General features: G+C 34.9%; 1 protein-coding gene across 2 annotated transcripts; it reads right to left on the bottom strand.

The window, feature by feature from the left end:
* Positions 1–6,332: 6,332 nt before the first annotated feature.
* On the bottom strand, positions 6,333–8,258 carry LOC129316061 (60S acidic ribosomal protein P2A-like). 2 transcript variants are annotated; one of them, XM_054960308.1, is made up of 4 exons: positions 8,115–8,258; positions 7,937–8,026; positions 6,655–6,887; positions 6,333–6,550 (listed from the first exon to the last, which is right to left on the bottom strand). In XM_054960308.1, exons 2-4 carry the CDS (start codon positions 8,022–8,024, stop codon positions 6,524–6,526), a joined length of 348 nt encoding a protein of 115 aa, XP_054816283.1. In that variant the 5' UTR covers positions 8,025–8,026; positions 8,115–8,258; the 3' UTR covers positions 6,333–6,523. The 2 variants fall into 2 exon arrangements, with proteins under 2 accessions (XP_054816283.1, XP_054816284.1); XM_054960309.1 differs by having other exon boundaries at positions 7,937–8,030; positions 8,115–8,228.
* Positions 8,259–11,158: the final 2,900 nt, after the last annotated feature.

The raw sequence follows: 11,158 nt of genomic DNA, 5'->3' as shown, positions 1-11,158 counted from the left end.
TGTACATGATGTAATGTGTCCGGGACTCCCTGTCCTTGTAGTACTGGCTTGGGCCTGGACAGCAGAACAAATTTTTGCATTTTGTTGGGCAACAGATTTTATCGTCTCTTGACCCATCCGTGATGAATTATTGACACGAATCCCCCCGGCCCAAAAAGAAACAAACAAAAGTGGTCATTCAAGTGCAAAGAACGACATGGCGTTGTGGTGTTATTCACTTTGCAGTGTTGCAAGAGCGGCGTTCAAATGGCGAAGCAATTTAAGCGGGGTCAGATATTAAGCGGTCTCAGATCTTAATTAATTCATGATAATTAAACGAATGGCAAAATTACACCAGTAACTATAGAAATGGAGTATTATAATATTAAATCAATGAAATATCAATCAATTCCCTCTTATAATATTCAAATCAATTCGGTCAAGAAAAAAATCGATCAAATCAAAGCACATCACATGAAAAGAGAAGGATTATGAGTTTATACTAGGATGAAGGAGCAAATTTAACCTTAAATTATTTTTTCCTAGTATCCTATATTAGGATTGTTTATACCTCAAGTGGAAAAGTTTAATATTTGGGAGCCATTATTCAAAATGATGGCGAAATCAGTGGAGATATTTCACATAGAATTCAAGCTGGGTGGTTTAATTGGAGAAAAGCCAAAGAAGTTATTTGCGACCGTAAGGTGCCTAATGAACTTAAAGGAAAGTTTTATCGCACTGCTATCAGACCGGCAATGTTATATAGTAGTGAATGCTGGGCTCTAACGGGACAGCAAGAGCATAAAGTTGGAGTAGCAGAGATGAGAATGTTACGATGGATGTGCGGACATACACGTAAAGATAAAATTCGAAATGAGCACGTACGCGAAAAAGTGAGGGTGGCACCTATTGAGGAAAAAATGGTAGAAAATCGGTTGAGATGGTTTGGAATGTACAAAGAAGACCAAGGGAGGCACCAGTGAGAAGAGTAGAACATATAACTTTGAGTCCGATTAAGAGAGGTAGAGGAAGGCCTAAGAGAACACTTGAAAGTTGTTGAGCGCGATCTCTTAATTAATAATATTCCTAAAAGCTTGATAAATGATAGAGCACAATGGCGTCTTGCAATCCATGTAGCCGACCCCACCTAGTGAGATAAAGGCTTGTTGTTTGTTGTTGTTGTTGTTGTATCCTATATTAGGATTGTGCAAAATAATCCATCAACTATTTGTTTTAACAAACTCGAGTGAAAAATGCTTTAACAAAAGAATAACCACGTCACATACATAAATCCAATTCATCTATCCACCTCATCACCTCTCATCCTGGCAAATGGCTAAAATCATCTATCCTTTTTTTTTTAACCACAAACGCCAGCTTGAATCACCACATCCTTGTTCACCTTCACGTATTGGTCTTCTCTTCTCAAGCTCGGCATCATCGCACGAATTCACGATGAAACTTCTGCCCATACTCACAACTCCGATCTGCACTACTCGACTGAGAGTTTGTAAAGCACTAAGCTCTCTCTTTCCATTGATCCAGATATAGTTCAAAATCATCTCGAGGCATGGTCAAAGATCTGATGGTTGATGCTAAAAAAAGGAAATCGCTTGCTGAGAGAGCAAAAAACCTTCTGCTATCTTTAAAGCAGCATTTCCCCCACCTTCCCCAAACAACCCTAGACATGAGCAAAATCAACTATAACAAGGTTGGTGTTCATTATGTTCTTGGTTGAACTCCTTTGTTCTATAAGGGCAAAGCTGAGCCATATTTACATTTTTGTTATGAAGCATTTTTAATAAAATCAGGACAAGTGAAACAACTCCTGCCACACCAAGCTTTTCCCCAGTACATGGCATAAGCCCAATGAAAGGCCAAAAATCCCAATCTATGAACAGCAACAGAAACCTCCCCCATCATGGTAGGGTAGGTGTGAAGAAAGTTTTGATATATTTTCTTAGCATCAATACAAAAGGGAAGGGCTATGGTTGCAACAACGAAGGAAAGGAAGGGAAAAAGAAGTAATGGAGGATTGGGAAAGATTTAATCGTATTGGCTATGAAGAAATGAATAAATAGTAGTTAACAGCAAATAAACGACAGGATACTCAATGCTACGATTTAAATAGTTGATGAATTATTTTATGCTGTTCTATAATAAAGAATATTAAATGCTCCTTGAAAAATAATCCAACAATAAATTCATCCTTTTACCCTACTCCCTCCATTTCTAAATGTAGGAGAAATTGTCATAGGTTGTTTTTTTTTATATAAGCAAAAATATATTTTTTTAATAAGCATTTATTATAAAATTCCTAATTTACCCCTCATAAACTATAATTTACTATCACAAGGAACATTTATTGCACTATTATGTTGACTAGCACAAGGAATGGCTAGAGACTATTTACGAGAACAAACTCTTCATCTTACTTATCATCCCAAGTTTATCGATCATTTCATTAGCTCTCATTATAACTCTTCATATTTCTAGTCACAAGCGGAAGAAAACATCAATGGATATTTCTAAAGATTCAGAAGGAGTTGCTTTGGAGAAAGATAGACAATTGGACTTATTACTCCTCATTATGGAAGACTCATTAGAGAAGGAGGACACATTCTCACATCTTGTTGTGGAGGATTCACTGGAGAAAAATTCACCAGAGAAGGATACAAGATTGATTCCCACTAGGTTTAGAGAGGAAACAAGAAAAACCAATAGTAAGCAACTTTTTGACTTGAACAAGTTCCTTGAAGAAGGCTTGGACTTTGGTTATCAAAATGAGGCGTTGAATAAGGAGGTTCATACTATGCTAAAGATATGGTTTCCCCACTCATACTAGGTTTACGAGAGAGGCATGGAAGAAAGAGGTTTATCATCTTGTTTCCATTTTTTGCTTCCATTTTTTTTCCAGATGTATGTTTATAAAAGTGACTCATGTTCATTCTTATTTTGATACCATCAAACGATGCTTTAAAAATAGAAGATTTCTTCATCTCTCTCTCTCTCTATTATAATGGTGTAGTAGTCTAAAATAAGGATAAAAATTTAGAGTAAATAATGAAATGAAATGATTAAATAAAAATAAAAAAAACACTAATATCAAAAAACATAATCAAAGTTACAATGTTTTGGTGTTTGATGTTCCTACAAAAGGTAAGAGTTCTAGTGCATGACTAAGCATTATTTAACGTTTTGGTTTTCCTAACTTTCCGTTGCAAGAATTGTGTAGCTAGATTTTGTAAGTACCCTTGCACTTCATGTACTGGGGCACAATCACATTGTAGTGTTATGGGTAGCCTATCTTGTTTAAGCATCACATCCTCCCCTAAGTGAGGCATGCCATAGTCATTTGATCCTTTCAACTTCATGACCTCAAACATAGATGCCTAGAGTGTGAGAAATATTTCGTTCAATTTTTTTTTTTAGGAAAACACCAAATAATTTCCCACAACCTCAATTAACTCATCAACTAATCTAGTCACTTCTTTTTATTAGAGAGATTGAATGGCTCTAAAATAACCTAAATCCAACACATTCAAATCAGGAGAATTATGAGGTTGACAAGCCAAACAAATATCGAACCCCTTTCTAAAGCTGTTCTACAAAATTCTTCATCATATACAGGAACATGACATAGTGCATTATCCTATTGTATAAAAATGGCTCATCCTGCATATTCTCTTGGCCATTTTTCCTTGATAGTGGGTAAAGCTTCATTAATCAAGAACCTTCGACTAACTTTTTTAATGATAGAAGCAATTGGTTTTGTTTCTACTGTCTTTGCTACTCTATTAACGCTTGTCCTTCTTGCTGGAACTTTAGTAACTAAAGGAAACACACCTATCTTTCTCAAAAATATTTAGTTTCCTACTTCATCAATCCTTGGTCGTACTACTACAGCTAGAAACGTAACCTTTTTAATGTAGTTTTTGTTTTTGCTTGTAAGGTGTGGTTCATCCTCATTTTCGCACAAATAGAAGTTTGTGCATTCCTGAGTCACTTGAAACCATTTTTCATCTATATGAATAATATTATACATGAATTTAAACCTAAGATCATCATTTAGGCTACTTTATCTAAGACGAGAAATCATATTCCCCTTCTTTAATAATGGCTTGAGTGCATTTAATTGTCACCGAAGTTCTCCCTCCTTAATAAACCCAATCAAAGTTGTTGTGCTAATGTTAAAAGCATGTGCTAGAGATCAAATAGTTTGCCACTTTGATAATAGAACTTCACAAATCGTTGCAATGTCTATTTGGACTCTCTTCCTTCTACAGTTTTGTGTTCTCTTATGACATGCATCACCTGTTTCCTTTACTCAACTCCAAATCCAATAAATGACATGTATAAAGACAAAATATAATGAAACCATCCATTTTACAATCCCTAGTTTAAGTTTTCCTCCTCTACTTGAATGAAGGAGCATCTGACTAATGAATGTTCGCTATTCATTATTTAACCATGCTCGTTTTGCAATTGGTTCTCTTTCTTGTTCAGCCATGTCGTCTCCTATAGCATAAAATGGATAAGTAAAGAAATACACAAACAAAAATGAAATAGAAGGTCAAGGCACTATGTAGACAAAATATACCAATATTGGTGATAGCATGTATTTCATCCACGGAGAACTCAGTGTCCAAGTTGTCATCATCATCTTCTAACTATAAAAATACATGGTTGTCATGGTCTTCATCTACATCCAATTGAGGGACATTTAAATCCAAACACAAAGGAGATGCTCTGTTTTCTTTCATAAGAATAGAAGTAGTTGGAGATGCTCTGTTATCTTCCACAAAAATAAAGGTAGTCGGAGCTATCTCAAGCAAATATACCTCTATTAGAAGAGAGGGAGGTTGATTCAAATCTATGTGAAGTGGCATTTCCTTCAAATCATCAAGGCACAAATAGCTGCGGATTAAAAAAAAAACTATTTGAATGTGTAACTATATATGCATGCAAACCATAACAATAGTTGCTCTTGGTTTTGAAAATAAAAACACCTGCTCTCTTATTGCCACCAATTTAAAATCTTATTTTTCATTTAAATTTTACTTTCAAAGTTATAGTTTGATGGAAGAAAGTATAGTATGTGAAAGTACATGTTATGGGAATATAGAGAAAGGGAGTAGTATATCTTCAGTAAGAGAGGGAACACGTCTTCATGAATATATAGTATAGAGAGAGAGTGGTACTCAGTTTTAATTATGCATTTATTTTTGTGAAAGGGAGGAGTTGATTTTTTTTTTTCAAATGGATAGTATTAATAAATTAAGAGAAAGAGTGAGATTAAGTATAAGGATATTTTAATTTAATTTTTTATTTTCTAATATAATAATTATTGTTAACTACCTTTTTTTAAAAGGTGTGATACAATTATTTTCTCCTACATTTAAAAACAGAGGGAATACCTTATATTACCAAAAGACAAAAAGACAAATCATCTACCTTCCTTTCCTTTACCGTCATGGGTCTTGGTAAGATATAACATTCTAATTTTCATCTGAATTATGAGTTAATGGCAAACCTAATTTTGTGACAGAAAAAGCACGCCTAGAACTAAAATAGTGATTTGCCCATAATTTATATTATTGATTTTTTTCGTCCAATGTCTTTCATTCTCCTCTTGATTTTCATCTTCTCCCAACACCTCCCATCTGTTTTTTTTTTTTTAAATCTCATGTTTGAGCTAATCAACTACTGAATCACCTGGTCGAACTAGAGGTTGGTTTACAATCAAATTAGCCAGTCTGATTCAATTTTTAAAAACTTTGTTCTGTCCTTATCACACAAGACACCAGGAAAATTTGAGGCGAAATGCAAATTGAAAAGAAATCAGGAAGCAAAATGCAAAGCAAGCTGCCGAGCTCAGCTCGACCGCCGCCTATGGATGGGGGAGTTGTGACACATGAAGCTAAACCACAACATGAAACACATGCATCTAGGCTCTTGTTCATTAAAAGAACACACCATTAGTAATCAGCTTGTTCATTAAAAAAACACACCATCAGTAATCAGTTATTGATATATTCTTCTAATTTTATTTATAAAATAGAGATAAATAAAAAAATTAATCCTATTTATAAATCACATTTTAAATTTTTATTACAAATTTTCATTTACCCTCCATTCAATATTAAAGAAAAAATATATTATTAAAATATATATATTTAATAAGAATAAAATTGAGAACTTGTTAACTTTTAAAACAGAGTTAATGAATTTTAAAATTTTTTTTAATATTGATAAAATATATTAAAAGTAACTTATAAATAAAATTAGAGGAGCATGTTTTGTTTTCTATCAATCTTGTCCTGCGAAAAAAGCACTAAATTTAACAACCAGTATTCAAAGATAAATTCAAACTATTAATAATCACGTCAACGTGTTTGATGTCATTACAATGTCTCAACAGGGGCGTAAAAAAAAAAAAAAAAAACCTAACTTAATATGCAACTTCAATAACAAAAACTGTGGTTGTACTAAGCTCGTGACCAGAACGGCAAATCCCTCCGACAAAGGGAGCGGTCAAGACCTTTCAGTCGAATAAACTGAAACCCATGTCCTGTAGTTTGAAAAACAAAGAAGCAAGGAAAACACGAATATATCATTAACAGGCAAATGGCGAATCATCAAAAGCCAAAATAACTGCGCAATTCCGAAGCTTACCTCATCTGACTCCTCCTTCTCTTCCACCTTCTTTTCTTCCTTTGCCTCAGCGGCAGGCGCAGCACCACCAGCAGGAGCACCAGCTGTAGGCGCAGCAGCAACAGCAACTGCGCCACCACCGCCAGGTACTGAAGCCAGCTTCTCTCTTCCACTAGCAATCAGTTCGGTGATATCTTTACCATTAACTTCGGACAAAAGAAGATCAATCCTTTCATCATCAATCTCAGCTCCAACTGTAAAACATTAACCAAGCACGAAGAACCTATTATCATCTTTGGCAAGTCACTGAAACTTTGAAATAACTGTAAATTCATAATTTACTATAGCTTTGCAGTAGAGTTTAAAGGGCCACTCAGCAGCACAGAAATATCTTAAATTATACACATCCTATGTTTCCTCCAGCAGTGGCATTAGATTGAACACAGGTGACAACAGACAATAAAACATTTTTTACAGAAGACTTTCAATAAAATTAACTGGAATGTAAAACGTATGCGTGTAGTGCAATTGGGAAAAATTGCATCTAAGGACCTGAATGGTGTATATATTTAAACTGCAGCATCCTAAATAATAGAATTATTTGGATCTTAATCTTCTTAAGTTAGAAGCTTGTAAAGAGTAAAGAAAATGAAATGGAGGGTAAGTGCACTCCATACATACCCCTGCCATTTGAATCACATTCTCTACCGCATCCAGGGACAGTTTGACTTCAAAAAGATCTAAATTCGCCAGAGCTACAACTAGATTTTTTTCAGTCAGCTTACATGTTTTTGAAAAGTAACCTTTCAAATAACTTTCTTAAAGCTAACAAGTAAATACGAAACAAGAAGACTTATAATACCTTTGATACTGGACATTAATTATAGTATTAGAAATCCTTTAATCTAAATTCACATAGTATGAATCCTTAAATGTGGTTTCGCGCAAAATTGAACCGGCAGTATTTAGAAGTTAGTTTCTTTTTCTCAGTTCCATATCTTCATTCCTCTCATGGCCGCTTCCACAAATCCGCTCAATTTTACAAGCGCAGAAGCTTATTCCTTTGAAAGTTGGCCCCGAAGAGCCTGATATTGTTTGTGGGAAATGCATGCTAAACAATTGACTAATATTATGAACCAAGTTGAGAGTTCTATGGTTCAAATCATAACCACTACGACCAACTGGCGACATTTGATCAGCGGGAAAATAAAAGTGGAATATATAATAACTCCAGAACTTGAATAGGGGAAAACAAACGTAGTGTAGTGGAGATGGGACAAAAATAAAATAAAGGATTGTTCACCTGAGCCTAGGATGTACTTCAGATCGTCGGCTGTAGGTGCTGCGTTCCCTCCCAATACAGACAGCAAATACGCAGCGATCACCTTCATCTCTGCCTCGAATATAAATAAGAGCAAACTACTGTAAGTAATACAAATTAACAAAAGAGACAAATGAAGTCGCTAACAGAGAATGCATACTTGCTTCGAGGGATGATGGATTGCGCAGCTACTCTTTTTTCGGGGGAGGGACGGGAGGGTGGCGGACAATTTTGGGGCAGGAGTATAAGTATAGCTAGGGTTTTTGAGTGAATCATGCCCGTTCGGTCAAAAAAAAAAAAACACTACGACCGTTCGGGGGACAATATCGGCCAGAAAAATGGGTCGAGCTATATGAAAGCAAAACAGGGCCTTAACCAATGCCTTATTATTCCTCAAATGTTTCCATCAATGTTCTAAGACCCGGATCGACTAAGACGATCGAACCGTCGCCCGCTGAAGAAAACAGGCTGGTTCAACCAATTAACCCGTATTAGCAGTTGGCCCGGGTTGGCTCGCCTAGAACCGGACGGTTTTTAAAGACCCGGGAAAAACCCGGAGCGGGTTTTACGGGTCAACAGCAGGTCGCAAAAAAAGGACAAAATTGGTATTTTTAAAAATAAAAAACCCTTCTCCTCACTCTGTCTAGTAGACCAACACCTATAAGGACCCATTCTTCTTCTTTTCAGTCTCACTTCTCTCTGTCTTGCAAAATGCACGCACTCATTCTCGTCACCTTCTCAAATCTCAGCCATCTGGGTTTTATTCTATGTGTCATCTCTCTCAAGCCACTCAGCCATCTGGGCTCTGTCTTCACCGTTCAGCCATCTTGAACTCGCCTTTTCAACCATTTGGGTTCTATGTTCACCCTTCGTTGTCTTCACCATTCAGCTTTAGCCATCTCAAACTCTCTCAAACTTCAGATGCTTTTTTATTCTTCATCTTCACTTCACTTTCTTCATTTTGGTTCGTGACTTCGTGTTCTTGGTTAACTCTAGTATAGGCATCTAGTTGTTGAAGACAGTCAGATGGCGTTGAGCTCGACCCCTTTCTTGATTCTTCATCGATTGCTCTCTCTCTCTCTTAGTCCCGGTGAGATTTTCTTTCTCCCTCATTTTTATCTCTACCCAATTTAATGTAATCTCCATGGTTCTAAATGGAGTAGAATGAATACTAATGGATGAGCTTGCTTTTTATTATCTGAGTTGTTTATTGCAAAATGAAAGATTGTTGAATGGATGAAGATGAATCTATTTTTTATTGTCTAAGAGTTGTTTATTGCAAATATAAGTTTTATTTTTTTAAGTGATTATGTCTAAATCCTGATGCATTAAAGAATCTAGTGTTGTATTTTTGTTAGCTTGTTTCTTTTATATATATATATATATATATATATAATTTTTTATTTAATTATTAGGTCACCGGTCCAACCACCGGTCTAACCGGTTGAACCATGAGACCCGTGACCCGTTGACATTTTCGGTTCGCTGTCCGGTCCGGGTTTTAAAACATTGGTTTCCATCCCTTTTTTATCAAAAATATATTAAAACCACTAGCGAGGATAGAGTCAAAAATGTATAATGTTTGTATCTTATATTAATATTAATAATAATTGATATTAATCAAGACTCAACTTAAAAATGATATTTATATCAATTATGTTTTATATTAAAATTATATTAATAATACCCTTTATGGGTAATTGCGTGATCATGCTTAGACTTAGTCTAGGTCTCTCATGTACAGCAAAGGCAGGATATAACCTATACCATTATGATCATAGCTTATCGATAATTATGTATATCATTCCACACGTTGGCGAAGCCATGACCTTAAGTTAGGAGGTATAATATTTGTAAAATTAATAATTTAAAAATAATTTAATTTTAAAAAAGTCAAGCATATATCTTACTATTATATCATGCATAGTTTCATGTTTTGGAATTATTGAACAATAATTTTATTGTCGTTGTTAAATAACATGTCTTTTTTTTTTTTTCTTGGCCAAAAAAGAACATATCGTTTTCAATATAAGTCAAGAGACAATTATTTATTAATAGATCTCCCGTATGATTCTGCGACCAAATTTTTACAAACTTTATAACAAAAAAGACTCTTTCTACCATTGCTGTGGCAATTGATAATATCATTGCTAATTTAAAGAAAGTATAAACTAAAGGATAAACTATACGTCTTCTTGTTTTTGCCAATTCTTTTGCAGGACTACCAATTCCTTCCAATGATGCAAATTAAGTATTGCTTCACATATCAATGATGTAAATTTCAAGTTGACTATCAAGCATCATCAAGTCACATGGTGAAAACTCACATAGATAAAACTTGGCAAATTCAATTAACCTTTCCTTATCAAAATGTTGGATTGAATTTTTTTGACCTTCAACTGAACATATTTAAAATTCTGTTGGAATACAAATATCTTCAAAGTTAAACTAAGGGATGAAAAATATTTAGATCAAAGGGTGCAAAACAATAAAACATATGGCCCTTCATTATAATCTTTTCCAAGTCTGGGGGGGCAAATTCAAGGGGTGCATTTGGCCCTGCTAAACTTAGAGTAGTGTCGCCCATGATTCCACATGATTCTAAGTATTCGAGTTAGATAACTAGCTTGTGTAAATAAGGAGAAATAATCAAGTTTGTCAATGTAGAAGATAATTTGAGCTGCCTCAAATAAACTTGGTAAACTTTGAGATTGAGTTAGAAAAAACCACACTTCTCATAATAACCAGGCTTCTTGAACAACTTGGACATGTTTGAAAAATTTGAACCAAAACTATTTGTGTTTGGGCTTGCTCAGATACATGAACTCATGTTTATTTTTTAAAACATTAACAATAAAATGATTCCTTCTAATAAAAAGAGTACTTATAAGCAATGGAAAAATATTAAACTGGTAGAGCTACCTTATTTGAAAAAGGCAAGAAAACCCTTATAGATCATTTGGTTTGATTTTAGCACAAGTCATCTATTCATCCCTAAAATGCCGGTGCCATTCCTAGTCAAGATTGTCTGGCTTGCAAAAGTAAGAAAACTAACTATACAAGTCAGTTGTGCCCCCGCTTGCATGGGAACGAGATATCCCAAGTTAAAGGTGATTACCCTTCTAGTCTTCCACTCTAATTCTTCTTCCTCTCCTATCTCTCATCCTTTACTTTGACGCTTCATCCTCCACCCCTTCTATCACG

Source organism: Prosopis cineraria, unplaced genomic scaffold (genome assembly GCF_029017545.1).
Source record: "Prosopis cineraria cultivar Desert tree isolate PC_DT_omini unplaced genomic scaffold, ASM2901754v1 PC7, whole genome shotgun sequence".
In the NCBI taxonomy this organism is placed as follows: domain Eukaryota; kingdom Viridiplantae; phylum Streptophyta; class Magnoliopsida; order Fabales; family Fabaceae; genus Prosopis; species Prosopis cineraria.
The sequence above is the reverse complement of the archived record's forward strand: the minus strand, read 5'-3'. Positions and strand labels throughout refer to the sequence as shown.